Here is a 27,507-nt window from a genome sequence, read left to right on the forward strand (position 1 = left end):
CCGGAGAATAGTTTTGTGATCGCCGATATCAATGGAAGCTCGGGCCACCCTCCAGACACTGAAACGCGGGACGCTCCGTTTTTCGAGAAGTGCCCCAATATGAGTTTAGATTTTCTTATAATTCTGCATTTTAAAACAACACATTTTTTTTACTCCTTGAAAGGAATTGTTTACTTGCCATTCTGAAAATTATTTTCTATGACCTTCGGGCTCTGCCGAATTCCGGGTCGATTCTCGGGTGTCTATCGGCCATGTATCCGTCGAATCCAGCTCTTTTCGGCCCAAAGAGCCCCATATCATGTAATTATTTCTATCCTCAGCAGCCGTTTGTTAAATAATTAAAGGTTTCTTGCTGATGAATTCTAGAACGATGGTCGTGCTCGAATTTCAGGATTTTGGATTCCTACTGGTGGAATCTCCAGAAAGGCGGCGGATAATGAAAAGGGTATTGCCTACTCATTACTCCTGTAATTCTGCATTTTTACTTACAACTTCTCATAGAAGATGCAAATGATCTATTGATCAGAGGCGGCTTTCTTCGACAGGTTGGAAGATCTCTCCCATGGAATTAATCCAACGACGCTCCTAATTTCATAGTTAGGCGTACTCTGGTATCTTCCACATGCTGCCTCTTGGACTGCGGGTACAAGAGAAGCTAGAAAGGCTCATCGATAAGCATATGCGCTCACTTGGTAGGTATTATGCATGATATTTGCGAGCCAATGTCTGAGACCGTATTAGGCGCATCCAAGCTATCTCTATCGTCAATATCAGCGCAGGAATTATGGGAACGGTCCGGGCGATTAAAGGAAGGATCAGAGGTAAAAGCATCATCACATCGCCGCGGGCTGCTTTCCACTGACGATAGTCTCGTAGGTTTTCAGATTCAATGATAGAAAGGACTCTCAGTTCCTCCTCTCTCCGACACATGAGGAGGAAATTACGACATTGGTCGCTGGCTTGGTGAAATCATACAAAGACCTGCCGCTCAGAGTGTACCAGATTAGTGAGTCATCTTTGCACAGGCATGAATTCTAGCAATTAACGCCCAACAGCAAGAAAGTACAGAGATGAAGCAAGACCGCGACAAGGGCTGCTTCGCGGACGGGAGTTCATTATGAAAGACCTCTATACCTTTGATTACAACACTGAAGAAGCGCTGAAAACTTACGAGGCAGTGAAACATGCCTACATGCGGCTATTCGACGAGCTGAAGATTCCTTACCTTGTTGCTGCAGCGGACTCCGGCAATATGGGTGGGAATTTGAGCCATGAATTTCACATCATAAGCTCCAAGGGGGAGGACACTGTCATCAGCTGTTCTCATTGTAGTCATGTTCACAATGAAGAGATCGCAGATGGAAAGGCACATGTCTCTAGATCGGAGACCTCTTTGGGGACTGATTCAGATCCTACGACAGCAGGATTAGGTTCCCAAGAGGCGGCAGCCGTATCAACAGGGCTTTGGACGGCTATTTCCAAAGATAGGAAAACACTGGTGCGGGGATGGTATCCCAAATATCTGATGCGACCAGACTCCGCGGAGCCGGTGGAAAGACAAGTCAATTCCCACGCTGTCAAGGCTATTACAAAAGCAGCAGGCGTCGACTTGGACGCCGGCGTGGAGAATCCTCTGGAACTGTGGTTCGAAGAACTCAAACGCGAGTCGAAGTCGACATCGACAACTCGTGGGCGTTTCCGGCTGTTGGATTTGTACGACTCACAGGTCAAAGTCTACAGTCGACCGCCTCTGAGTGGGTTGCCTCAGGAAATCAACACCTTCAAAGATGACATCGAATATTCAATGCTGGATCGCTTCCCTGGTACCAGCAATGGCCTTGACCTGGTTCGGGTGATCGACGGAGACAAATGTCCGAAATGCGAACATGGAGTTCTGCGGGCTCAAAACGCGATTGAACTCGGCCACATCTTCCATCTGGGAACTCGGTATAGTGAAGTCTTAGAGGCTTCTATCGCGGTCGAACCTTCGATGCTAGACCGCTCAGCCGACTCTGCCACTTCGCATGCGGGAAATCGGATAGTACCGATGCAGATGGGCTGCCATGGCATTGGCGTTTCTCGCATGATCTCGGCTATAGCCGACGTTCTGTCCGACTCGAAAGGTCTGAATTGGCCCAAAGCAATCGCACCCTATGAGGTTGTTGTTGTGCCCACGAAGGGTCTCGAGGCGGAAGCTGAGAAGGTATACGACATGCTCACCTCCGACCACAGCGCCCCAATAGATGCTGTCCTGGATGATCGGGACAAGCAAATTGGATGGAAGCTAGGTGACGCAGACTTGATCGGTTACCCAGTGATTGTCGTTGTTGGGAAAGGGTGGAGACAGCGGCAAGAGCTTGAGGTGCAGTGTCGTCGTTTGGATGGCCTCCGTGAGCAAGTTCCAGTCGATCGTCTCTCAGACTTTGTAAGGTCGTTGCTTGACAGGCTATGATTCGAACATATCCGTCGCAAGAAGTATAGAAGGAGCATTGAAAAGGTAGATGGTTTCCGCTAAGGAAAGACTTTGTACACTAGCAGATATATCCTGTATTATTAGCATCCAAATTATACTTAGATCTTTTCTCATTGCATTCCACTTATTTGAATCGACTATGATCACAGATGCTCCGTTGTACTCCGTAGTTAGTACATAGGTCTGTCAGCTGTGCGTGGCATTAGGCTGTGGACTCGAGCGGCAGCCCCGCAATGGAGTTTACGGCCACTATTGCCACGATCTAGCGGGCAACTCCCAACATCAACACGCGCATCCAAAAAGAGACACAGACCTCAGAGAACCAAAAGACGAATTTAATTTATGCCATACTACCTTTTCTATTTTCTCACGTCATTTTTCTTTCTATACTTATTTCCTTACTAGCCGAACGGAAAATATTAGGAATCCTCAAAAAATCTCAAAGGATATCGCAGAAAGACAAAGCAAAGCAGAAAAATGCCACCACAGAATACCCCCGCATCATCATCTTCAAGTCCTGCAGGAGGAGCAGGCGGAGCCTCGTCAGGCGGCCCAGGTACGTTTGAGCAGCAGCAGACCCCCCTAATAACTTCAGATAAACCGCGCGCCCACCTCCAACCACTACCAAGTTCTGTTATCAGATATATGAGAAGGAAGAGCACTACCTAACAGTTCCAACTCGCAAGCAGTCGACATCACCACCCTCTCCGTACCACAACTCCGCAGTCTCCAATCCCGCCTCAGCAGCGAACTCGAACACCTGACCAACTCGCACGCCAAACTCCGCGCCGCGCAGTCCAAGTTCCGGGATTGCGTCCGGTCGATCAACGACGGCGTCATCGGGTCCGAAGAGAAGAGGAAGAACAATCCGCTGGGCGATCAGATTCTGGTCCCGCTGACCAGCTCGTTGTATGTCAAGGGGAAGCTGGCGGATCGGGAGAAGGTGATTGTGGATGTGGGGACGGGGTTCTATGTTGAGAAGGTGCGTGGTACATATTTCTGTACTTAAGAGCTTTTTTCGTGTTGGCTCTTGAGGAAGTTTTGTATACTCGTTTTCACCCCCCTTTTCTTTTCGGGCTGTGAAAAATGCTGATGGTAAATATTTTAGACCGCTTCCAAGGCAATTGACTTCTACAACGGAAAAGTGAAGGAACTGGACACAAATCTACAGGATCTCGAGAAGATTGTACAAGGGAAGAGCGCCAACTTGAGAGTGATCGAAGATGGTAAGTTTGGATATTTATCGGCTTTGCTATCTTTACGTTCAGCGTGTGGAACACTGGTAGCTGACTACTTGTCCAGTACTTCGACAAAAGGTCTTAAGCGGAGAAGCCATTGCAACTCCTGCCGCCGGGGCTGGTGCCGGTTGAACATTTTTTTATCATATGCTATTGGTACCTGAACTCAAGACACTTTGTGCAAACTTGATATGGCTCATGTCTCATTTAGGTACATTCAATCATTATGATTGGGGGTTTGGTGGGGGGGGGGGGGCAATAAGAGAGAGTGCTGGCAAAGAACAGACACGAATGAAAAGCAGAACTGGATTGTGCAAATGATCTGAGTGAAAGAGGACTACCATCAACTGATCAAGGGTTCTGCAAGCAGCATGTCCGGGACGGAATCCGCGTAAAGGCCTGAGATTTGGTTCAAAGGCATAGGAGGGGGCTGGGCCCATTGGACAATGACAATGACGATTGTCTTGGGAAACGTGCTGTAGATCTCAGACAAGGGAACAGACTGCATGTACCAAGTTCAAGATGATCAAAGAAAAAAAAATTTGGCTCCCTTTGAAATTGATGGCAGGGAGGTTTTCTGTCTTGTTGTCAACCATTGAACTTGTGTTCATTAGAACATAGTTCCTAGCTCTGCATCCAGGACTCTGGGTGCCTCATTCGATGCCAAACCCTGGGACGATGCCTGGCTGTTGGTGTCCGTGCTCTTGGAATTATTCGGACCCGGCCCACTGATGTCCGTTGTATCAGTCTGAGCGCTCTTTTCCTGGTGTTTCCCGAGTAATGCCGCCACATCTTTAACCAGGCTAATGAAACGCCAGAAGCCCGCTTGCATGTCCGAGGGATCCTGATCTTCCTTTGCCAGGAAAAAGGTGTTCAAAGTTGGAGTCCAACTTGCGACTTTGCCAACCCTTACGTTAGCATGCTGTCCCAGGAGATTGTCCCAATTCGCGGAAAATATCGATGCCCCCCATGTGCTCGAAGGAACGTCCGGCATTCTATTAGGCATAGTCTGAATCACATTTCCTTGGAACACGGAAGGACTATTGCGCCGATACTCATCGTAACGAGCGATTTCTAGCGTGTAATCTGTACCTTTGAGGCGGTATTGAACGGCAGCTTTTTCAATAACGCGGCAGACGGGAGCCCAGTCTGGAATGATGACTCTCCTTCTGGGCTTGGTAGAGAGCGTCTCTCCAGCAACTCCTTTTCTGAAAGCGAGTTCGCGGTTAAAGGTTTGGATAGCTGCGCTAAGGTTCGAAGGGTCATGGAATTGAACCGCTCTGATTTCTAACTGCCAGTCGGCACTGCCTGGATGTCAGCTCCCTAGTCTGAGCATGTGCGGGAGACTCTTACCGTTCAGAATCGACCACTACGGCCTGGAGGGGTGGTCTTCCATCAGTAAACTGTCCTTTCGACTGCGACTTAACCCAGCGGCGCTGGGCAACCTCATATTCCTGGGCGCCTCCGTGTCTGCCAAACTCTGCCTCTAGACGCAAGACGGCATTATCCGATCCTTCAAATTCGAAGTTCACCGTGTACTTGGGCTCTACATCACCCAATGAGAGGGTCGCCGCGCCAAGTGGTTCGAGCAGATGAGAAGCAAGAGAACATCTTTTCATCAGTTCACTTTGGTCGATATCAAGACTGAGAATTTTACCGTCTGTCAGTAAACCTCCCAATTATCAAAATAGGAAAAGCTCTTCTTACCCAGGTACCAAACGTCCCCTCGTTTTCTCATGCAACAACATTTCTCTGAACTCTTCGAAGGAGTATCCCGTTTGTGCGTTCCTCGGCAAGCGGTACTCATCGAGGATGAACGAACCGATATTTACCCTCATCCGCAGATGGCCACGGAAGAATGGGAGTCCTCGCAGAGATCGTTCCGTTGCGCTGAGAAGACGAGCGTCATTCTTCGATTGGATCAGTGTCAGACGCTCTTGCCATGGCCCACGCTGAAAATCTTTCAAGAGGCTCCCGGAAAGAGAGGGTCTCGCAAGGCCGTGAATCTTCTTGACGAAAATCCCAGTCCTCATGGTGCTCGGCTCCGGGGGCTGTGCGAGGTACACCTTTGACCGAACATTCGATGTCGCCATCAATTCATGCCATTTTGTCCTGATACGGCGAGCAACCTCGCGCAAAGCCTCATGATCCTGGCCGACAACACAGATATACTCTGGGACTTCTTCAAAGACGTAGATATTGTACCCGAACTCGATTCGAATGGGGTCCAGCACTTCAAGCTCTGAGCCTAACACCTCTCTCATAGGAAGTTCCCCATTGGGCCAGAGGAAGAGCAACTGTGACGACGATTTGTTAGTATCAGAACCGAGGATGATGGATGAGCAGGGAAATCTCACTCTCTCGACAATCTTGAAGGATGGATCCGGGGATCGCCGTAGCTGTTGAGTAAGCGTCTCGCGTTTTTCTTTGTGATCAATGCGGTCTTCCTTGGCCACGGAATGGGCGTTGATTTTTGCCCAGTCTTGTCTCTTCCTTGGGTAGGCCAAGTCATTGCAATGCTTGACGATTTGTAGTATTAGATCCTTTGCAGCAGATACCTGTTGCAACTCTCCCCACAAGGAGACATCCTATACTATGATTTAGAGAATGACTCCCACACATCAAACTATCACTTACCTTATCGTTATAGGACGGCTGTTTGACAAATGCACCAGTCTTCTGGGAAATCTGTTCAAATACTTCAAATTTTCCCTCGGTACCAACGGGGGTTCCGCCAAGAACCTCTCTGCCGGCTTGAATAATACTAGACACAACATCAGTATCTTGAAATTAGAAGAAATAAGCAAACCTTACTGATGTTTGTATGTGCCGTAACGAGCAGGAAGATTGAAGATTTCTGTGCACGATCAGCTGTGTTTGATTTCAGACATGTTGTTGTACTCACCTGTGGGTTTCAATCCAGCTCTCCACTTTGCCTTTGCCTGTGAATCTTTTGGAAAGCGACTTGGACGTTGGAACTGACTGGCTCGAGACAATCCCCGCATAAAAGAGGGATTTCCTCGTCCTCTTGGACCTCGGGGAATCCCTCTTGTCGGGAAAGTATTATTCCTCGTGCCGACGGAGTTGATCGGAGCCTTAACAGGGATAGAAGCACGTTGGATTTGTGTGCTATCTTGGTGATTGACAGGTATCACCTGATCTTGGACCGGACGAGATACGAGACCCTGGCTACTTGTTGGAGGAGAGGATGTCGCTGGGACACGAGCCTGATTTGGCTCATGACCGTAGCCTGGCAGTTGCCATTCTATGCAAAATCAGCTATTGTCACGCATGAAAGATGTTTTCTTGATGTTGCTATATGGTTTCTACCTTGTGCACCGCTAGTCTCGTGGCTGTGGCGGGTCAGTGTTGATAATGGAGCAAATGGAAGAGAGGAAACCTACTCCATTATCTTTCACGAGACTTTGATTGCTTGTGACCTTATTCAAAGAAGGCGACGCAGTCAGCTTCTGATCAAATCTCTGTTGCACTGAGTCTGCAGGTTTTCAAATGGTAGTGAGATAACAAGGAACAGAACTGATATGAAAGGACTGGTCGAAGAAGTTTAGAAGTTTTGGTGTACTTCTGGAGTTTCAGAGCAGTGGAAGATGGCAAAGATGGCGACAGTATGTGGCGTGAAATCTGGTGATGATGGCCTTAAGAGAGAGAGCGATGGACCCAAGTCAAGGGCATTGGCCTTATATGGGCAAGAAATAAGGAGAGAAGTGAGAGAGTTGTGAATTAGAGCCTTTGATCCCAGTGACAGTAACCACCTAGACATACAAAAGGCGGTCGTCACTGCCCAGTTTAGGCGATTGCCATATGGCCCAGGGAATTTGGGCGATGGCATTAATGCATGAACTCGTTTGCATGATCCGTCAGGTGAAACACATGGCCAAGACATCACACACAAAAAGGGGGAAAAAAAGGACAGGAAAAGTGAATCATCTTTCTTTTTCTATTATTTAGATAGATTTGGATCGATCTCCTTTTTTTAAAGAAAAAAAAAAGGAATGGCGTTCTATATGTATGCTTGAACAGAAGAAATGCCAAAGGCAGCATAATTGCATTCAACTCAGTCAGGACTGAATATATCTGTCATGTTTCATTATCCTTTACCCCCAGAAATTAGCAAATATTTCTGTCCATTAAGAAAATCAAATTCCTTGGACTTAAGGGAATTTGCTTTGAGTCGCCAGCGTTTGCAAAGCAGTGATATCTATATTAGAGAGGTTTTGCAGCCACCTGGACAGCGGCTGGACAGGACAACTCACTGAAAGAGGTTTAGTGGATTACCTTACTAGGAAGGCGGTATTGTACTAGTCTCAGGCCGAGAGCCACTCGCTGTCCAGGAGTGTTCACGGCGTGAACACATCTGGACAGCGATTCTTTTGGGAATAGTGCGAAGAATAGCCTTCTTTCTAGGGGTGCGTAATTTGGCCTATTTTCCTGTAATTGAAATTTCATACATTTCAGGGCCGTGAAATTGTAATCCTTACATTACAGAGCTTTAAAAGTGGGGCAGATTAGTCATCAGTTTGGCCCAATCAGACTCTAAAATAGCAAAAGTCTTCCTAAAGTGGTAAGAACACAATTCACAGGACCTGGTAATCTGACCGGGCTTGTTGAAATTTCTTACCGGAGGCCTTGAAATGTTTGAAATTGAAATTTCAATACGCACCCCTACTTCTTTCTCCCTCTGTACCCCTCTTTCTCCCTTTGACAGACTACCATATAATTTATATAATAATGTGTCTCTCAACAAAACTTTTGAGTTAAAATTACTATATTTAAGTTTCCATCAAAGGTTACTCTTAAATTCTGACTTATGAGCAGTCACATATGCCTTTGCCTTCCCCTAATGGGGGTAGTATGAAAATTTATTGTCCGGCAGAAAGCTGTCCTGTCCAGGGTGGCTGCAAAACCTCTCAATTGATCACTGTTGCAGTCTTATAACGCTTATGTAATGAAGTATTGGCGCTAGCCTAATTAGTACTTAAAGAGGACGCGTCGCGTCGAGCCTCGACGCGTTACTATGGAGACCCGGAGCTAATTTGGCTTCTAAAGTTCTGTTCACGGCGTCTAACTAGTAACGTCGACAACAGCTTTCCAATGTGCAAACGATTGCGATAACATGGCCCCAATTAGCGATCAGACATCGAAACGCCGAAAGAACCACGATAACAGGGAACGAGCCCGACAATGGCTGACCAAAGGGGGTATACTTCATGAAGACTCGGACGACGAACTCGGATCTGAAGACCACCCATGGGAATGGATTTATGAAGGAGAAACGGATGAAAACAATGACCTTGAAGGCTCTACGGAAAATGATGGAGAGGTCCTGTCGAGTCGAAGACGCTCGTCGCGAGCGGCAGTTAGACAAGCTCAAAGGAAGATCATCGGGGCACGCATGGGCTCGTTCGAGTGTAGATTGGGTCAGGTGGTGCTGTTAAAATCTCCAGAGGCTGGGAAAGACTGGGTCGGTATTATATGTGAATTCCTGGAGGAGGAAGATGAGGAAAATGAAGGGGAGATGGTCAAGTCGGCCAACATCATGTGGTTTGCATCACCCGACGAGTTTCTATCAACGAAAAACAAGAAACGAGCGGATGCGTTGTTCAATGAGCAATATATTACGACCGACTTTAATGTGAACCCTCTCACCTCAATCAACGGCAAGGCCAACGTCATGTCTAAGGATGCGTTCTTCGCCAAATATCCGAATGGGACTCCGCCAAAGGGCAAGGCAGCACTTGCGGAGTACAAGAAGTGCATCATCTGCCGAAGAGGTGTAAATCAGCTGCAGGGGAAATATACGGAGGAATTTATTTGGGAGGATGTCTACAAAGGGGATGAGCAGAGTGTCTATAGGTTAATTGACATGGTCAAGGCGGGACTGAAAACGGCCAAAAGGCGCAAGCCAGTGGATGAGGATGTTAGTATGGTGGCTGAAGATGCTCATGATAGAAAGGCTAATTTTGGATCCATACAGTATGTCGACACGAATGACGAAGATCGTGCGCCGGTGACACCTAGGAAAAAGCAGCGGATGACTTCGCTCAATGTCACGCCTCAGTCTCGACGGAAAATTCTTACAACACCGACTAGTAAACGGTCTGTGTGACCACTCTCAACGATGAAATGCTCGAAGACTGACCGTGTCTATCTTTTTAGTATCGTGGTCAAGAAGCCCCTTGAATTCACCCCTCTCGGTACTCGCATCCTCTCGCCCTCACACTTTACCTCATCACCGTATCGCCAAGCACGTGCTTTGTTGCATGTCTCCAGCGTACCTGCGTCACTTCCTTGCCGTAGTGCTGAATTTGAGACGGTTTATGCTCATCTCAGCGCCGCCATTACTGAAGGAACTGGGACTTGTATCTACATTTCTGGAACGCCAGGAACTGGAAAAACAGCGACCGTTAGGGAAGTGGTGGCCCAGCTTAATAATGCTGTACTTGCAGAAGAGATGGATGATTTCATCTTTGTTGAGATTAACGGCATGAAGGTTACCGATCCTCATCAGGCTTATTCTTTGCTCTGGGAAGCATTGAAGGGAGATCGCGTGTCGCCGTCTCATGCCCTCGACCTCTTGGAGAGAGAATTCTCACATCCTTCACCACGTCGAGTACCATGCGTAGTATTAATGGATGAACTCGATCAGCTGGTTACGAAAAATCAGTCGGTTATGTACAATTTCTTCAACTGGCCTGCACTTCGGCATTCACGTCTCATTGTCCTCGCCGTTGCGAATACGATGGACCTGCCCGAGAGAACGCTCAGCAACAAGATCTCCAGCAGACTTGGCCTCACGCGTATCACATTCCCGGGCTACAAGCATACCGATCTCATGGAGATCATTTCTTCTCGACTGGCCAATGTCCCTGGCAATATTGTCGACCCCGATGCTATTCAGTTTGCGAGCAGAAAGGTCGCCGCTGTCAGCGGAGATGCTCGACGGGCACTTGATATATGTCGTCGAGCTGTTGAGATTGCAGAGCAAGAATACGAGTCTGCTAAGGCCAAGGGTGCCACGTCGAACCACATGAATACAGACGATACCGATTCCCTACCCCGAACACCCAGCAAGAGCAGCGCACGCCGAGATCGGGCCCCGAAGCAGAAACAACAGCAGTCATTAAAGTCTGAAGAGTCTCCGAAGACACAAGAGCCTCGCCATCTTCCCCGCGTCACAATCGCAACCATCAAGCAGGCCATCCAAGAAGCGACTTCTACGCCTCTTCAGCAATCTCTCCGTTGTCTCCCTCTCTCAGGCAAGCTCTTTCTTGCCGCTCTCCTGGCCCGTGTTCGCCGCACTGGCATCTCCGAATCCACCATGGGCGATGTCCTCGACGAGGCAAAGAGGATCGCCGATGCGGCCGTGGCGGTCGCAGGCGTTGCCGGCGCGAGCATCAAGGAGTTCCTCCTTGGCGGCAACCCTGGTGCCAGGGTGAAGGCTATGGGTTTCGCTGCTATGGAGCTGATGAACGCCGGAGTCGTAGCACTCGAGACAGGAATGGGTTCCAAGGGGATGCTAGGGGCCACAATGGGAAGAGACAGAAGCGGCAAAGTAAGGCTCCGAGTCGCAGCGGAGGATGTGAGGGCTGCGTTCCGAGATGATCTCGAGGCGAAGGGGCTTGGATTAGGCTTCGATCAATAAGGACGCCAAGTATTCTTTTTTCCCTTAGTGATGCAATGATGCTAACGCATCATGGAAGCATTTATCTGGACTCAGCTGGAGTTTCGGTGATCAATGTACAGTACTTCTTTTCTCGCATTTTTAAGCTGACAGGATACCCTATCATCATGACAAAATCCATGTTTTTCCGGAATTCTTTTATTTTCGGGATATCAATCAGAATATCATACAAGGGTAGAACGAGGAATGAATGTCTTTTTCTGGCCCATAACTAATCAGTGGCCGACGTAGATAGATAGATTGATTACATCCTGTCACAACAATTCAAGAACCACTAGAACGCCCAAACGCCATGAGGATTCCCTGACCATGCAGAATACATAGCATTGACTTTCACCCATCGAACAAAGCACATACGTGGCTATCTGGTGTAGCCAGAAGAAATCAATATCTCTGCCTTCCAAGTGTTGGCTTCCAGTCCAGCGGATGTGTTTCTGGCGTTGCTTCGTCATCCGGCTTCCATATCTTGATCGTTTTATCGGCCTCTCCGCAAATCAGGCGAAGACCGGTCCGGTCGAATGTCGCAGACATGATACCCGCCTCGGCATCCAGTGATCCAGGCTGAGCTGTGGTTTCGAGAGTCTGAAACCGGTAGCCAGTCTTCCAGTCCCAGAATGACATTGACCCGTTGTCGCCTCCCGAGAAGAGCACGTTGTCCTCATTCACCGCAAGGGAGTTGATGATAGCGTTGTGACCCTCGAAATTCTGCATAAAGGCTCCCTCCGGGCATTTCCATTGCTTGATACTGCCTGTGCTTGCGCTGGCAAAGGTAAATTCCTTCGGGTGGGTAACGATACTGCGAACTCCCTTCTTGTGATGGGTCAACACACACATGGTTTTCCCTGCAGCAAGGTCCCAGAGACGGATTGTCGCGTCGAGAGAGGCCGAAATGACCTGGGGATCAGCTTCCTGACATTTCACATCGGCAACGGTTCCTTTGTGACCCGTCAACACATGGATATTGCTCCGTGTCCGCATGTCCCACACTCTTGCGACGCCATCACGACCTCCAGTGACCAGAACATCGAGTTTCGGGTGAAGAGCCAGAGTGTATACGCCACTCAGGTGGCCATGATAATGACGAATAACCTTGTTTGTTTCCAGGTCCCAACACTTGACCATCTTATCCTCACCGCAAGAGAAGAGATATGGATGGCGAGGAGACACAGCCAAACCTCTGACAGTGGAGATATGGCCAGTCAGCGTGAGACGCAGAGTTCCCGTCGCCAGATTCCAGATCTTGATGGTCCGATCTCCCGCACCACTAGCAAACCACTCATTGTTGGGTTCGACCGCCAAGCTCCGTACCCATCCTAGATGTCCCGATATGACCCTCATCAGCTTCCACGGAGGATGCCACTCTGGTCTCTGCTGCGGAGTCGCCGACGGCCGCTGAATGAGGCTCCTTGGTTGATCTCCGGCTGCGTTGGAACTGCTAGTAGATGACCCCTTCACAAGCGCCAATGATTGGCGATTTTTCTCTTCTTGGGCTTGCGGTTGGATCTTGGGACGCTTCGAACGCGCTGCGGCTGCTTTGGCTTGTTTCTCGGCAAGGGCTGGAGGGAGTTCCCTGACATCGTCGTACTCGACTTTTCTTCGGTATGAAAGGCCTATTGAGCCATCTCCAGAGGTTGAAGGAGTAACCATGAGATAGTCCTGGCCAAAGAGCTCGATGGTCCTCTTCGTGGAGTTGTGCACAGCCTGGTTGGCTGGCGTAGGAGATGGAAAAACATCCATTCTCTCGGCTTATAGAAGTCGTCGATGAGTTAGCGATAATTAACAACGCGAGCCCCAGGCGTCAGAAGAAGTCGGGAGGTAGGACCTCCCGAGGGCAGATAGTGATGTGCAGGATCTCAGCTGAGGATCCTGACGGGGTTGTAGGTAGAATGAGAACAGGATGATGCGTAATTCATGAAAAAGACAAGAGGTTTAGAATTTAGGAGATAGCCAGCTGGAGATAACTAGGTAAAACGCGTTGGAGGTGAAGGCTTGCGGGATGTTGGCGTCGGGCGATTTTCGCGAAGCTGAAAGTTCAAACTTTCGGTCGAAGGAGCTCGGACCACCTTGCAGCGGATTCTCCGCCAAAGTCCCCGCTATTCTTCTTGATCTCCATAGACTAGAGATTATTACCTACTAGGTAGTTATGCATCATCCTCGAATCTCCAGAGACGATGGATTCAGATAAGAGCGCCAAGTTTGCCATTCACGAGGCTGCTCGTGAAGGGAAAAGTAAGTCAGCTCCCGCCATGTCAGACAACATGATAACATGCTAACGGCTTTTAGCATCGGTAGTGGAATCCTTACTCAATGTGTGTTCCCTCAGTTGCCCCACGTCTTAGACTCGACTTGTTGATTTTCATGCGCTCCATGACATGCATTTGTGCTGATGGGTTGCAATGTTAGGCAAATCCTAAACTTGCGCAGCTTAGAGATGATGACGAACGTCTGCCTATACATTGGGCAGCTGCATACAATCGATTACCAATCGTGGAACTGCTTGCTGCAAATAAGTACTTTGATCCAGATGTCACGGTTCGTCACACGCACAATCTGGCCCTGTTACATCAACACTCCTGGATATCTACTCATCTGTATCAACTAGGATGGATCTGGATGGACGCCACTCATGATTGCCGCCAGCTTGAAGAATGCTGAAGGTGACCCTATCATTGATCTTCTGCTACGCAAGGATGCAGATGTCAATATGAAGAGCAACTCCGGCCAGGTAAGGCAAACACAACAGCATCCCACAGTCAGCTGGTGCTAATCATTTTCTTTTATCCCAGAATGCTCTCCATTTCGCCACCTCCAAAGCCAACCTGTCCACCGTTCGGACTCTCATTGCCCATAAGTGCAGCGCAAGAGTGAAGGATAAACGGGGCCAGTTGCCACTACATCGTGCTGCGGCCATTGGCTCCATTCCTATTCTGAAGATCCTTCTCGAGGAGGGAAAGAGCCCCGTGAACGCTCAAGATGTCGATGGTCTCACAGCGTTACACCATGCCATTTCCGAGGGACATGGAGATGCCGCGATCCTGCTGCTGAAAGCTGGCGCTGAACCCGATAAGAAAGACGCAGAGGGCAGGATGGCGATCGAATTAGCCCCAGATTCGAAGGTATGGTTTCCATATATGTGTTGAGTGTATGTTGTCCAGATTCATTCAGGCTGACCGTAATGTACAATACACAGGTTCGTAAGTATATCATACAAACTGCGGAACGCGAAGGCATAGAACTCCCATAAAGCAAACCGCGACATGAGACAGATGATCGTAAATAATAATACCGAAAGCGAAGAAACAAAAATAATGAGAGGAATGGAGAAGTCTTCATCGAGATCAAAAGCAAATCCGTGTCCTGCCCGTTCAAGACTGGTTCATGCCGCGGGATAACCTATCTAATAGTTTCCTCAAGGGACACTGTCTACATGCACCACATAACCTTCGTCCATTCGGATTCCCGAAATGTATATTTACAAGATATGCAAGATATGAGCTGGGACAGCCACCACCTTCGTTTTGCCTCACTTCATGGTACTATCGACCAGTTCACGATATATCTTCTTGAGGTCAGCAATATCGGCCTGGAGTTCCTCGACCTGCTCACTCTTCTCTCCGAGAAGCTCGAGGGTCGTTTGATAGCGTTGATCCAATTCCTCGACCTGTGTTTCCAACTCTCGAACCCGAGCGTCCGATTTCCGCTTCTCTTCTACCTCTCGCATTAATTCAACAACTTCCTGCCTGGCTTCGTCGCGTTGAGCTGTTATACGTGCCAACTCGTCCTTTGTGGCTGCTCGTTCGCTCTCAAGACGCCGGACGGTAGCGCTCATACGCTCAACTAGCTGCACGGAGGGGCCAGCCCCCACGGTTGATACAGAGATTATGTCATTGATTCCGCGAGAATGAGTCGTCTGAGCACCGTAGGCAGACGGCGTCACAGGAGTGGCGGGACCCACAAAATACTCCTCAGGCTCGAGAGTATGAAAAGGCGCACCTAACAATGTTGGGTTAGGGAGCCCGTTAGAGGCGCCAACCTGGTTGAACGAAGGGAGAGAGTCTTGTCGCGGGGGCGTCATGATGTCTGGGGCCTGAGTAGGTAGCGTGGAGGAGCGACGACTCAATGGCCGGCTATCGGGCACAGGTTCGAGACCGCCAGCGGTGGACCTGCGACTCGAAGCAACGGGCGATTCTGTTCGCGGTTGCTGAAGGAAGCTTGATGGTGAAGGAGCCTGCTCCCGCCATTTGGCTCTTTCCTCTTCGAGTTTCTGCGTCCACATTGCCTCGGTAGCCTTTTGCTGCTCCATGAAATCCTTCCTTGCGGCGTTGAGATCCTCTTCCGCTTTCTGGACCCTCTGCTGCAGCTTCTGCACCTCCTGCCGGCTTTCCTGGAGACTGCGCTCCAATTCTTCAATGACCTCCTTGGAGTTTTCGAGCTCTTCTTCTGTTTTCTTGGCTTTGATGTTCTGAGATTATACTCCATTAGCAGGCGTACCAGTAGATATGACGAGATTAGAGAGGTTATTCTTACCACTTCTCGCGCCTTTCGTCGTAGATCAGCTTCCCTTCGCGCGACCTCATCTCGCTCCTTTTCCACGCTAGCCAATCGAGAGAGCAGCGAACTCTCAATCCCGTGCCAGTTCTCACTGGCAACAGCATACTGCGTTTGTAGAGTTTCAATTTGTCGCAGTAATTTCGCCTGAGCGTCCCCGGCAGCACTCGACGAGACCTCTTCCGCTCGTGAGCGAAGCGTCTCCATCTTGCTCTCCAGAACGGACTGCTCTCCCTTGAGCTCGGCTTCCAATATCCGCGCCCCTTCCTTTTCCCGTTCCAAACTGTCCCTGAGATCTCGGATCTCCCTTCTGAGCTTTTCCTCGCTCAGCTCGCGCTCGATTTTGGCGCTGGATAGGTCATCTTCCAATTCTACTATTCGACGCCTCGATTGCTCCAAAGCATCGGACTGGGCCTTCGATTCAGCAGCCTCTGCGCGAGCCACAGCTCTTGCCAGCTGGGCCTTCATCTCTTCGACCGTTGAGATCAATGCGTTGCGTTCGGAGGTGATAGCTTCCAAGTCTTTGAAAGCCTTCGACTGAGCATTGAGGGCGTCGTTTGCCCTCCTTTCAGCCGCCTCCGCCCGCTTTGCCCTGGCCTCTGCATTGCTTAGATCTTTCTCCAATTTCTCCATCCTCCGTTTTGCATCAGCTTGAGATTTACTATTCTCTGCAATCTGCTGCCGGAGCTTCTTAATTACGGTCCGATTATCCAGTTCCGTCTTCGAAAGCCTCTGCCCTTCCTCAAGTAATAATGCAATGCGCTCATCTTTTTCGAACAGCTGCTTCTCAAGGCTGCCAGGTGCCGCGGATGCCGCCGCCTCCTTTGCCGATTCTGCTGCCTCTTTCGCCAAGTATTTCAACTTTGACTGTAAGGCATCGATTTTCTCGATATATTCATGCATCTCCTCTTGCCACCGCAACTCCGAAGCTTTGTGCTCGGCCTGCAATTGTGCCAATGCCGCCTCATGGTCGTCTGACAATGATGATCGTGCCGGCACTGTATCAGATACGACCGTATCTTTCACCGAAGTTGGATCGGACGTTTCCCTATCTTCCGGTGCTTCTGATCGGGCTGTTTCCTCTTCTTGATCTAGAACATGGTCGTTCCGGTCGTTAGGTGGTAACTCCTTCGAGCCTCGAGAGCGTGTACCGGAATCGGAACTATTCCTAGGAGCTGACGAGGCGACAGAGGCAGTCTCTGTCACTTTTGTAGGACTTGACTCATCTAGACTTCCTCTTGCACTATCCAGACTTGCGCGCGGCTCGTTGCTGGGCAGAGGCGTAGAAGTTCGAGAAGGCGCACCAGTGGAAGATGGAGGACTGCTGACGGTTCCCGTTGCGTGAGACTTCGCCACGGCACGGGCCAGACGCTCTTGTAGACGGTCATTTTTCCGCGCATTCGAGGAGCTTCGTGAGACTGTTCGTGAGACAAGTCAGCCATGCGCATCGAGCATACAGACGGAAGCTTTCATACCTCCAGCAGCTGACTTGGCAGCCGCGCCTCGCTCATCCGTCTGGCTTCCCTTTGGCGGAGGCTTTTTGGGAGGAAGGTCTTCATCATTCGCCAGGATGACATCTAGCCTGGACTCTACCCCAGAGACTGCTTGCTGTAAGAAGGCCGTCACGCCCCATTTCGACTTGGTCGGCTGAGCATTGGACGACATGATGGTACCCGATTCTCCACAAAGGTCCGTACTGCTTCCTCCCAGTCCCGGCAGAGTTGATCACCTTGAAACGACCATAAGTGGTGAGTCCGGTCGAAATGCTATGCGTCGGGGGAGCGGAGGCGGCCGGAGCTCAATCACGTTGCGCCAAGGACGAGTCTGTCCAACATAGAGGAACTATCCATGAACGAGAGACAGTGAATGAGAGGACAAACGGGAAAGAAGATGGTACAGACAGCCTGACTGCTGCTTGCGCGTCCCACAGCGACATGGACAGAAGACAGATAGATTAATTCAAGCCACAGCGGCTGTCCGCGTGCTTCTTGGCGGCACAGGGCGGCCCCATAGTGAGCCCGCCAACCACAGTGATGGCGGCACGGGGGAAGTAAGGCTCCATACTGCCCCCTCCGACATCATTGTAATCGCAGCTCCAGCCAGACACCTCTCGTCCAGCGGCCTTTCCGATCTGATTGCGGTCGACGATGTCTCTGGAGCCTCCCACCTATCTCAGCTCCCTGCAGAACAACATCCGCGCACGGCCCATCCCGTGGGAGGGGGCCGTCCGGGCTGGGAACATCACCGATGACCAGTTGCGCAAGATCAAGGCCGTGGACAAGGTCCGCAAGGAGCAACGGCGTCAGACGATAGAGGGCGATCTGAAAGGGTATACCACGTTGCTTGCGGGGGGCCCCGATGGCAAGAGTGTTCTCGAGTCCGCATCCAAGCGGACCGATATCGTGCAGTATATCTTGGTCTTAGCTGCAGATCTCATTAACGGTGCGATCATTCCAGCTGTGAACAATGATATGGATATTGTATTGTCTTTTCTCAAATACTGACAGCTATTCAATTGGGATACAGACTCTCCCTCCCTGGCCTCGGCGCTTGTGGCCCATCCGGATCCATACAAGCCATTCCTTCCCCTCCTGCGTCATTCTACGAATCCTGAAGACCCCATCTCTCTCCTGACGTCCTCCTTTTTAACGAATCTTGTCTCGACAGCACTTGTCTCCTCGACCAAGTCTTCTGCGAGAGACGAGGAAGCTCTCCCACAGCTCTACTCATACCTTTCTTCCCTGACAAAGAATCAGGATAGTGGCCTTCAGGATATCGGGGTACAGGGATACTCAGCCCTGCTCAGGACCAAGGCGGCAAGGGAGATCTTTTGGAATCAGAGGAAAGAGACTGTTGACCCGCTAGTGGATATTCTCCGTGCGGCTGCTGGCGCAAAAGACAGTGGCTCGTCGAGTCTGGCTGGAACGAGCAGCATCCGGAATTTCGATGTGGGCATCGGGGGAGGCGTGGGGCTTCAACTACTGTACCACGTTCTCCTGGTGATTTGGCAGCTTAGTTTCGAAGGCAGCCTGGTTGGGAATGACTTGCAGTCGTAAGTAGCCTCAGCGTCGGGACGTTACATCTGGCTCATTTCGCACCAGGGACCATGACATTATTGCATTGTACACACAACTTCTACGACTCTCTCCGAAGGAGAAGACCACGCGACTGCTCCTTGCCACCCTCAACAACCTGCTCTCCGCCAACCGAACGACACTCTTGCCTGTCGCAGTATTCGTCCGTCTACCAGCGCTTCTCTCGAACCTTGCAGGTCGTCACTTGACCGACCCAGACCTCCTTGAGGATTTAAAGTCACTGTCGGATATGTTGGATGAGTACACGAAGACGCAAACTACGTTTGATGAGTACGCCGCCGAATTACAGTCCGGCCACCTGCGCTGGTCGCCACCTCACCGCAACCCTGTCTTTTGGAGAGAGAATGCGCGTCGGATTCTCGATGAAGACCGGGGTGCCCTACCCAAGAAGCTGGCAGAGATTCTCTCCAAGAGCTGGGATAACGACAAGCAAGTCCTCGCCATAGCATGCAATGACGTTGGCAATCTTGTCAAGCAGCTCCCGGAGAGGCGGTCCCAACTAGAGAAGTTGGGGCTGAAAGCAAGAGTTATGGAACTGATGACCGATCGGGATGAATCGGTGCGATGGGAAAGTTTGCGTGCTGTCGGAGAATGGTTACGATACACCTTCGAGAGCTGATGGCAACCCTGGAGTAAAATCTCATGGATTCCCAGTCACTGCGTCCTTCCCAATAATGCACCTACCGCTTTCGGTGTCTATGTAATGTCATTTGTTCCATTTTTTTTTCTTGTTGGCGTAAATTCTGTATGTTAGAGTGTCAGGAATCTGGAGAGAGCATATCCAGATCCGGGAACTATGCGAATAGACGCGCCAGAGTTTGTTTTGAGGGATCTTCGTTGAGAGAGTTATGCATACAGAGTCGTACTTCCCGCTCATCCGGTTGTGATGTCCAATAATGATTTAAGTTGGCTCAATAGTGCCGCACTCCAGATGATCAAGCGCACACTTAGCTTGGCACAGAATCGACTTGGAAGATGTGGGGATTGCCTCGTGAACAGCACGCGCCAATTTGCGGGCGAAGTCCCCGTCATTGATAAGACCTCCACAGACCTCCAGATTACCCTGCTTGTAGGATGTGAGCGCCCATCTTGACCGGTCATCTCCTACGATTATATATCTATCACGAAGCGAATTGGTCAGGCAATTAATCGATCTTCAACGTGGCAGCACCGTGGTCTCATCTTATTGAGATAGCCTCAGGAGGGGAATTTGGCTAGCATCGTTACGTTATTGTAGCGGCGAAAACCCCTCCTCCGACGCATGTCTCGATCCTTTACGGGATGCAAGCGATGCAAAGCACGGCGGCAAAAATGTGACGAACAACATCCGGAATGTGGCCGGTGCAAGGCGGCCGGGGTGCAGTGCAGGTATGCCATGCAGTTGCAATGGGGAGGACGGTCGTTTTCGCGCTCGAGATTCGGTGCATGCATGCAGCGTCTAGGTACGGTCCCAGTCTGAGGGAAAGAAAGAGCTCTCACGAACAAATGCTGCAGAATACTCTCCAGGTGAATTCGTATATACCACAGGAAAGTGTCCGTCATCCTCCCCGCCGTCATCCTCGTCGTCCTCGTCCTCGTCATCGTCACCGTCACCGTCACCGTCAGAAGTAGTGTTGGTACAAGAAATCGACCCATTCTCATCACTGCCATCGAAACAGAAAGCTTTATTGCATCATTATATCCGCGATGCCTCTCACGTCACATCTTGTCATGCCGGTATGCAGAAGGAGATTTGCAGGATGATTGTGCCAATGGCTCTACAGACGCCATCGCTGTTGTACGCGACCATGGCCCTCTCTGCCATCCACCTGGAAGCGCTCAATAATCACTCCGACACGATCAAGGCTGCACCCGACATTGCCAGGCTGATGGCTCGAAGCCTGGAGCACTTTCGGACTGAGCTTCAGGATCCCAGCCGGAAGGGTTCTGATGCTCTCTTGGCAACAGCACGTACACTCTGCTTGGCTGAGATCCATTCAGGCGCCATTCATCCAAACACATGGAGGGCCCACGTGGAGGGAGCAAAGGCCCTGATGGCTTCCTCGGCACCGCAGAGTTCTACTTTTCGCAAATATCTTGACCGATGGTATCGGTCCATCGTGTCCCTCACAGCGCTGAATGGCAACGGGCCTCCGATCGACGAGGTCGTGCTCAAGCCACACCCGGGAAATGCCGGTCTGCTCGATGACCCTGACTATCTCGATGACTACTGGGGCTTCACGGTGCACCTTGCAGATATCTTTCGCGAGATCGGGGCCGCGGCGTGGAAAAGACACCAGAGTAATGGCTCACGACCACCGATCGAAGAAGCGGAATTTCAAGAGCGAGCTGCATATCTGGAGCTTTCCGTACGTACTCTGATAGACAGATACGCTGGAAAACGGCCGACATTCTACCCAGGAGTTGTGGAGGGGTTATCCGAAGATTGCATCCGCGAATTCATGCTCTGCAACGAGGCCTTCCAGCATACGGCCCTGATCCACATCTACCGCCGAGTACGCAAGTGGCCAGCGACGTGTCCGGAGGTCCAGCACTCGGTGAAACGGGTCCTGGAGTGCACGTCGCAAATTGTCCCGAAAAGCGGGCTGAGCCCGTGGGTCATGCTCACCACTCCTTTGTTCACGGCTGGCTGTGAAGCCCTGGGAGAGGACAGGGAGGCGTTCAAGAGGTTGTTGCTTACCTTGCACGACACGACGAGAATCCCGAACGTGCTCCAGTCGCTGAAGTTCCTCGAGATATACTGGGCGAACGATCAGCTCAATCAGGATGAAGATTGGAGTCATTTTCTTGGTATGGAGGTTCCTTCCTCATAAAAAAAAGAACTCTTGAAAAACACACAATCGCTAACGATATTCGCAGACCGAATGAGCTTCGATTTCATCCCCTATTGACGACGCTGTTCGCTGTTCTTGTATAATGCGCCGGGGGTTCCGAAGACATGTTTTTTTTTCCCCTCCTGTTTAGCAATTTTATCCGGTGGTGTGGCAAGCAATGGTCTTTTTATGAATTTTTTTTCCATGGCGCTCAGGATTTGATATATATACCCTTGGCGTCAGTATGTACTGTATTCATAATTGGTAGTTCCTGTATGTACATGTACATGTATGTATGTACATTGAATCCATTGCAGGGTTTTAACCCTGGCAAGATTACCGAATCGTGAGACATGGCTTTTATATAAGCTGACTACCTAGGTAATCTACTCTATTATAAAGAATTCTTTTTTTTTTCCTAGTGACAATTATCTAAGCATTGCTAACAGCCATTATGCAACACCAAAATTGCTAAAGTCTGCCCACCATGCTATATTGGCAAGGCTCAGAGATATATAAATTGACAAAGGGATTGCATATTGGTATTAAGTTATATACCTAATTAGCAAGAGGTATTCTTCAGTGAGAGAACAAATATTAGTAAAGGATATGGTGAGAATTATGGCGAGGAATATATATAGTTAGGAGCCCACCTGCAAAGTAAATGACCTAACACAAGGAACATGGTGAGGAATGTGAATATGAGTAGGAAGCCCGCCCAAAAAGGAGATCCTAAAATCTACCTAGGTGCATAATAGGTACATTATGTAGGTAGCTGCAGTGTTCTTTCGTAGGCAACCACAAGGACGCTTAGATGGCGTTTCTCCTCCGGGTTCTGAGCGGCTTTTTTTGGGTGGCCTGCCTCGACGCTCAGAGTTGGAGTGAATAACAGGGACGAAGAAGGTTAAGCATAGCTCTAGGGTGGATAGGGACAGACCACGGAAGACCAGCCCGTCACTCTGCAGAAGACCATCGTCGAAGTGCTTTAGGGCCTCTTTCACGAACTTCGATGGCGTTTTGGTATTTTTCAATTTCAGACATTTCACCGTTTCAGAGTCTGACACCTGTCGGCAGAGAGGACAGAGATCTGTAGTTCGATGGTCGCGACCGTCGCAGTGACTTGCCAGGGAATCGAAGTGGTAAAAACAGTGACGTCGAGATCCGTGTGTCCCGCATGGCGGAGGATCGTGCTATTCGGGATTTTCCCTTCCCAGAAGTAGCGGTCGAGGAGAAAGGAGGCAGGAAAACAGCCAAGCGGAATATCCATGATCTCGTCCTCAAGCACATAGGCCGGGTCATCAATGGACGCTGTGGAGAAAAATGCTGCCTCAAGGCGCAAAGCAAGGTGGGCGGATCGAAGCTTCAAGGAAATAATAATAAAAAGGAGAACCTTGGTGCCAATCAGACTAGGTTTCTGAGCAGACTGCGTCTTCGAAACCCGTTGGCTTGCCTACGCATCATTTTCTACTATGATACCTTTCTCTGCCTGTGGATGCACGGATCCTTCTACGCCATGGATTACTCCCTTGCTGCGTCCGTTCCAGATATCTACAAAGATATCTACCAATTTAACGAGCTCCAGATCGGCCTGTCATATCTGCCTCGTGGAGGGGGGATTATCGTCGGAGGGTACTGCAATGGGAAACTCCTCGACTACAATTACAGATTTATTGCGAGAAAGTTCGGCTGGACAGTCAATCGAGTATCCGGTGATGATCTGGGCCGCTTCCCCATCGAGCTTGCGCGGTCGAGAGGTAGCTTTGCGCTCCTGGCCATATCAACTGCGACCCTGGTTGGATACGGATGGGCTGTGGGCAAGAAGGTGCATGTCGCTATTCCTTTGATCTTGCAGTTCATTCAAGGATTCTGGGGGACATGCTTCTACACGTCGTATAACACCCTTCTGGTGGATATGTTCCCTGAGAGTTCAAGCACGGCAGCAGCAGCAGCTAGCATCACACGGTGTGCAATGGCAGCTGCTAGCGTTGCTATTCTACAGCCACTGCTCGACGCGACGGGAAGAGGCTGGTACTTTACAGTTTTGGGGATCTGGAGTGGCAGCTGTGGCATTGTTGCCGTCTGTCTTATTAGAAAGAAAGGCATGGAGTGGAGGACAAAGAGGATCGCAAGGGCAAGAGAAAGGAATGAGGTGGGATGACCGACAATGAAACAAGACAACGGAGGATTGGCATTAATATCATACTAAAACCCAAATCTTCTAGTCTTGATGGCGGTCAGATTCGACTTCTATTTGTGTCGGCTTCAGCCACAGGACCGATTTCCATATTAGGTATGCGCAGCCCAGAACCTAGGAATATCAACAATCTTTCCGTAGCGATTTACTACCTAGGTACCTTCCGAAGGTGGGTGACAACTCCCGACTTTTCCAATGTTTACGCCATTCGCCATTTCTGATTGGCCAGTGCAAGATAGATATCTGATGATTTAACATTATGGATGACTTGGACTCAACCATTGGAACCTACGGCGAAAGAAGGTTCCATCTCCCTTCTGCCTGAACGGAAGCCAGATTCATTCTCACCTTTCAGCGTCTAGCTTCTGGGATCCGATGAATCTTTCCGTTCAACCGTGGAAAGGATCCCATCACCATTGGTACGCTGGTAGATCGAGTAGAATGCGGAGAATGGAGTCCATGAGTTCATAGTGATCCCGAGAGGGACACTGTACGGCTCATACTTTGATCACGCTGTAAGATTTCTCTGCCTAAAAAAAAGCTTCTACCTAAAAGCAATGGATCGGTTTCTGCCTAGGTAATCCCCCTCGCAAGACCAATCGACAACGCCCCCTCGATTTGCAAGGCCTATAAACGCCTCATCCCTACATACATACCGTCAGCATCACAGTTCAGCGGTGCTTCCTCATCCTCCACAATGACAAAACAAAACCTGGTCTTGCTAGACCGACCAAATAGGCACGAAAATGCATCCGGAGTCTCCTTGCGTGTGGAGTTTCCTCAACAACAACAACACCCGGGCGGTGCCTGTACTGTAGATATAGAGATGGGGAACAGCGATGGCCCGCCCAAGGAGAGGCAGGAAGAGGGACCCTCGTCTCGTTACCATACGTACCGAATTAAGGGACGGTACACCAGATGGCTTTATAAGCACTCGTGGCCGGAGTCTGATAGTGAGGAGTCTGAAGATGAACCAGAACAACCAGAGGAGGAAGAATATGACGATGATGATCATAAATCCGATGAATGGCGATCAGTAACTATGAGTGATGACTACGATGACTTTTACAATGACGATACAGGTGAGTTGTCAGAGTCTTCTCCCTCTTGAACCTGGACGAGGTCGACAATGACTTGACGATTTGCAACCCGTCCCCACAGATTCTGAGAGCGACAATGCTATCCCAGAAGAAGAAGACCAAGACGAAGACGAGGAAGGCGGCGACAAAGAACTTCGATACGAGGACATGGGCGATACCAAATACCGTGCAGTCCACATGCTGTCCGGAGCAGAATTCATCGGGTTAGACGCGGTCGAGGAGATCATCAACCGGTTGACGGGCTATGCCCTGGTGAACGCAGCGACAAGGGCCCTAGAACCCTGGAAGAACCTCAACATCCCCGACGACTTCGGACTGATGAGGACAGCCTTGCCCCGGATCGTCCTGCAGCAAATCAACCGGGCCCTGAACCGCGATCACAGGAATTCGATCACGGAAGAATCGATACGACGGAGGAAGATCTGGGAATACGTGCTCCAGGCCCTGGCCATCATCCAGCAGTCAGATGAGGAGGAATTAAGGCATATGTTGGTGCTCCTGCTGCAGTATATGAACACGCAGAACGCGTTCTACGTCCTGGGTCCGCAGTTATGGGGGTTGTCGCCAGAACAAAAGCAACGGCTCGACAATCAAGCGTTGGCATTTCATCATCATTGGCCTCGTAAAATGCCGGATGAGGAGGACGAGGAAAAAGATTGCGACGTGCAATGGTGATATTCGGGAGAAAATTGCAGGACTGTCCGGCTGATCGCTTTTACTGCCACCGATGGAAACTAACGCAATCTAGGGCCGCTACTGCAGTACTTGAATCTTTTCTCTGAATTCTATTTGAATATATTGCTTTCTTATGGATGTCCTTCGTATGAAATCAATTGAGTATGGCAGTATTATACAAATTGTATGCGTTCTGTGCTATGCAGAGATCGAATATCAGTCTGAGAATGTCGAACGGACACAGGCAAAGGACACTCACCATCAGAAGACACGAATAACGCCAGATATGCGAGTACTGCAGTACTGCTGCACTGCTAACTGCTACCACCGAAGCTCTCACAACGGCTCATTCACCCACTGACTCTTCCACCCCGCTCCACTGCGCTTAAACAGCTGCGTAATTGGACACCGCCGCTCCGTCTCGTCGGCGAACTTCTGGAACTTGGTGTCATCGCCCTGGATATCCGTCTGCACGCGCACCAGGAGCTCGACATTGTCCCAATTGGCGTTTCCTTGCTCGCCCTTGACCAGCACGTCCGTGCCCAGGTCCGCCTTGACCGTCACCTGCCACCTGCCCAGCTTGATGCCCAGGTCCTTCGCGACGAGGGACCCGGTTACCTGCGAGCAGGAGCTCAGGCTCGTGAGCGAGTAGGCAAGCGGCGTCGGGGCGGTGTCCTTCCCGCCAAACGACGGGTATGCGTCGACGGAGATCTTGTGCGGGCTTCCCTGGACGGTGACTGTTTGGGCGACTCCTGTGCCTTCGCTGTCGATCCGGAAGGGCACTTTTTGCGAGGCGATTGGGGAGGAGGAGAATTGGCGAGAAGATGATCGCAGCGGCAGGCGGGCGCTGCTGGTGGTGGTCCTGACGTGGCGAGAAACTGGCGTGCGGAACATTGTTCGTGAAGTATGATAGACTTTTTGAATCCTGACTGTATGTAGTAGAAGTGATATGTAGTGATGAGGAGAGACAGTTTGGTGGTAAATCAATCTGCTAAGTTGAAGATTAATTATCTTTGGGGCACCATCTTCAACGACATGCATTCCACAGTACTTATCACTAATCAGAATAATTCATCCCTACGATTTGCCCGAGTTAGCATCATTTTGACAGTAAATGATGCGATAGGATTTACTAAGATCTCCACCTGCACGAACCTTTCGATCGCATCCCGATATTCAATTGGAGCGTTGATAAGGTTCTCCACAAGGACCGCAACTCTGGCTGATCAGGGCAATTCCCGATTCCCGTAGTCCCCGGTCCCGGGATCTTGGTATTCTTCAAGGTTTTTGTAACGGGATTTGGTCACGTACAATGTCCGTGATTAATAATGGTTAATAATCACGACATGGACTTTTCCGCTCTAGATGAAGAAAAAAGGGGAAAAAGAAGGGTGATTGAGATATCCAAGTCTGCTGTTTGTTTCTATATAGTAGAAGCATTACTAGGCTAACTCGGACGACTGCTTATCCATGCGAATCAGACAAGAGACGAGGACTACGAGAGTCAGGAATGATTTTACAGGACACAACTAACATGGCCAGGCAGATGAGGATCGTCTCTGTCGTCCAGCCTGTTATTCAGTCCAAGATGATTGGAAACCGCGTTCACATGGCGCCGAAACCCAGATTTTTTACATAACTTCTTCTCATGAATGCTACCTATCTCTGA

General features: G+C 49.9%; 13 protein-coding genes across 13 annotated transcripts; 8 read left to right on the forward strand and 5 right to left on the reverse strand.

Moving 5' to 3' along the window:
* Positions 1–198: 198 nt before the first annotated feature.
* Positions 199–2,452, forward strand: VTN77DRAFT_4381 (uncharacterized protein; the record flags this gene model as incomplete). Its single annotated transcript, XM_069420434.1, has 7 exons — positions 199–300; positions 367–445; positions 502–545; positions 602–692; positions 742–821; positions 877–1,006; positions 1,056–2,452. The coding sequence occupies 7 exons, from the start codon at positions 199–201 to the stop codon at positions 2,450–2,452; spliced, it is 1,923 nt and encodes a 640-aa protein (XP_069277774.1).
* Positions 2,453–2,950: 498 nt separating this feature from the next.
* VTN77DRAFT_4382 (uncharacterized protein) lies at positions 2,951–3,843 on the forward strand (the record flags this gene model as incomplete). Its single annotated transcript, XM_069420435.1, has 4 exons — positions 2,951–3,029; positions 3,163–3,455; positions 3,582–3,699; positions 3,776–3,843. 4 exons carry the CDS (start codon positions 2,951–2,953, stop codon positions 3,841–3,843), a joined length of 558 nt encoding a protein of 185 aa, XP_069277775.1.
* Positions 3,844–4,321: 478 nt separating this feature from the next.
* VTN77DRAFT_4383 (uncharacterized protein) lies at positions 4,322–5,330 on the reverse strand (the record flags this gene model as incomplete). Its single annotated transcript, XM_069420436.1, has 2 exons — positions 4,322–5,015; positions 5,065–5,330. The coding sequence occupies 2 exons, from the start codon at positions 5,328–5,330 to the stop codon at positions 4,322–4,324; spliced, it is 960 nt and encodes a 319-aa protein (XP_069277776.1).
* An 84-nt stretch (positions 5,331–5,414) lies between these two features.
* Positions 5,415–6,716, reverse strand: VTN77DRAFT_4384 (uncharacterized protein; the record flags this gene model as incomplete). Its single annotated transcript, XM_069420437.1, has 4 exons — positions 5,415–6,299; positions 6,349–6,475; positions 6,526–6,568; positions 6,617–6,716. The coding sequence occupies 4 exons, from the start codon at positions 6,714–6,716 to the stop codon at positions 5,415–5,417; spliced, it is 1,155 nt and encodes a 384-aa protein (XP_069277777.1).
* A 2,129-nt stretch (positions 6,717–8,845) lies between these two features.
* On the forward strand, positions 8,846–11,374 carry VTN77DRAFT_4385 (uncharacterized protein; the record flags this gene model as incomplete). Its single annotated transcript, XM_069420438.1, has 3 exons — positions 8,846–9,649; positions 9,707–9,828; positions 9,889–11,374. The coding sequence occupies 3 exons, from the start codon at positions 8,846–8,848 to the stop codon at positions 11,372–11,374; spliced, it is 2,412 nt and encodes an 803-aa protein (XP_069277778.1).
* A 423-nt stretch (positions 11,375–11,797) lies between these two features.
* Positions 11,798–13,150, reverse strand: VTN77DRAFT_4386 (uncharacterized protein; the record flags this gene model as incomplete). The annotated part of the gene is made up of 1 exon (XM_069420439.1): positions 11,798–13,150. The coding sequence occupies one exon, from the start codon at positions 13,148–13,150 to the stop codon at positions 11,798–11,800; it is 1,353 nt and encodes a 450-aa protein (XP_069277779.1).
* A 434-nt stretch (positions 13,151–13,584) lies between these two features.
* On the forward strand, positions 13,585–14,657 carry VTN77DRAFT_4387 (uncharacterized protein; the record flags this gene model as incomplete). The annotated part of the gene is made up of 6 exons (XM_069420440.1): positions 13,585–13,642; positions 13,697–13,722; positions 13,817–13,945; positions 14,016–14,138; positions 14,200–14,529; positions 14,604–14,657. The coding sequence occupies 6 exons, from the start codon at positions 13,585–13,587 to the stop codon at positions 14,655–14,657; spliced, it is 720 nt and encodes a 239-aa protein (XP_069277780.1).
* Positions 14,658–14,936: 279 nt separating this feature from the next.
* Positions 14,937–17,626, reverse strand: VTN77DRAFT_4388 (uncharacterized protein; the record flags this gene model as incomplete). Its single annotated transcript, XM_069420441.1, has 3 exons — positions 14,937–15,875; positions 15,941–17,379; positions 17,437–17,626. The coding sequence occupies 3 exons, from the start codon at positions 17,624–17,626 to the stop codon at positions 14,937–14,939; spliced, it is 2,568 nt and encodes an 855-aa protein (XP_069277781.1).
* Positions 17,627–18,108: 482 nt separating this feature from the next.
* VTN77DRAFT_4389 (uncharacterized protein) lies at positions 18,109–19,675 on the forward strand (the record flags this gene model as incomplete). Its single annotated transcript, XM_069420442.1, has 3 exons — positions 18,109–18,403; positions 18,488–19,013; positions 19,063–19,675. 3 exons carry the CDS (start codon positions 18,109–18,111, stop codon positions 19,673–19,675), a joined length of 1,434 nt encoding a protein of 477 aa, XP_069277782.1.
* A 642-nt stretch (positions 19,676–20,317) lies between these two features.
* On the forward strand, positions 20,318–21,947 carry VTN77DRAFT_4390 (uncharacterized protein; the record flags this gene model as incomplete). Its single annotated transcript, XM_069420444.1, has 3 exons — positions 20,318–20,498; positions 20,551–21,846; positions 21,916–21,947. The coding sequence occupies 3 exons, from the start codon at positions 20,318–20,320 to the stop codon at positions 21,945–21,947; spliced, it is 1,509 nt and encodes a 502-aa protein (XP_069277783.1).
* A 1,096-nt stretch (positions 21,948–23,043) lies between these two features.
* Positions 23,044–24,027, forward strand: VTN77DRAFT_4391 (uncharacterized protein; the record flags this gene model as incomplete). The annotated part of the gene is made up of 1 exon (XM_069420445.1): positions 23,044–24,027. One exon carries the CDS (start codon positions 23,044–23,046, stop codon positions 24,025–24,027), a length of 984 nt encoding a protein of 327 aa, XP_069277784.1.
* A 733-nt stretch (positions 24,028–24,760) lies between these two features.
* Positions 24,761–25,838, forward strand: VTN77DRAFT_4392 (uncharacterized protein; the record flags this gene model as incomplete). Its single annotated transcript, XM_069420446.1, has 2 exons — positions 24,761–25,145; positions 25,225–25,838. The coding sequence occupies 2 exons, from the start codon at positions 24,761–24,763 to the stop codon at positions 25,836–25,838; spliced, it is 999 nt and encodes a 332-aa protein (XP_069277785.1).
* A 336-nt stretch (positions 25,839–26,174) lies between these two features.
* On the reverse strand, positions 26,175–26,879 carry VTN77DRAFT_4393 (uncharacterized protein; the record flags this gene model as incomplete). The annotated part of the gene is made up of 1 exon (XM_069420447.1): positions 26,175–26,879. One exon carries the CDS (start codon positions 26,877–26,879, stop codon positions 26,175–26,177), a length of 705 nt encoding a protein of 234 aa, XP_069277786.1.
* Positions 26,880–27,507: the final 628 nt, after the last annotated feature.

The sequence above is a fragment of the Rasamsonia byssochlamydoides genome (genome assembly GCF_041956645.1).
Source record: "Rasamsonia byssochlamydoides strain NRRL 3658 unplaced genomic scaffold VTN77scaffold_30, whole genome shotgun sequence".
In the NCBI taxonomy this organism is placed as follows: Eukaryota; Fungi; Ascomycota; class Eurotiomycetes; order Eurotiales; family Trichocomaceae; genus Rasamsonia; species Rasamsonia byssochlamydoides.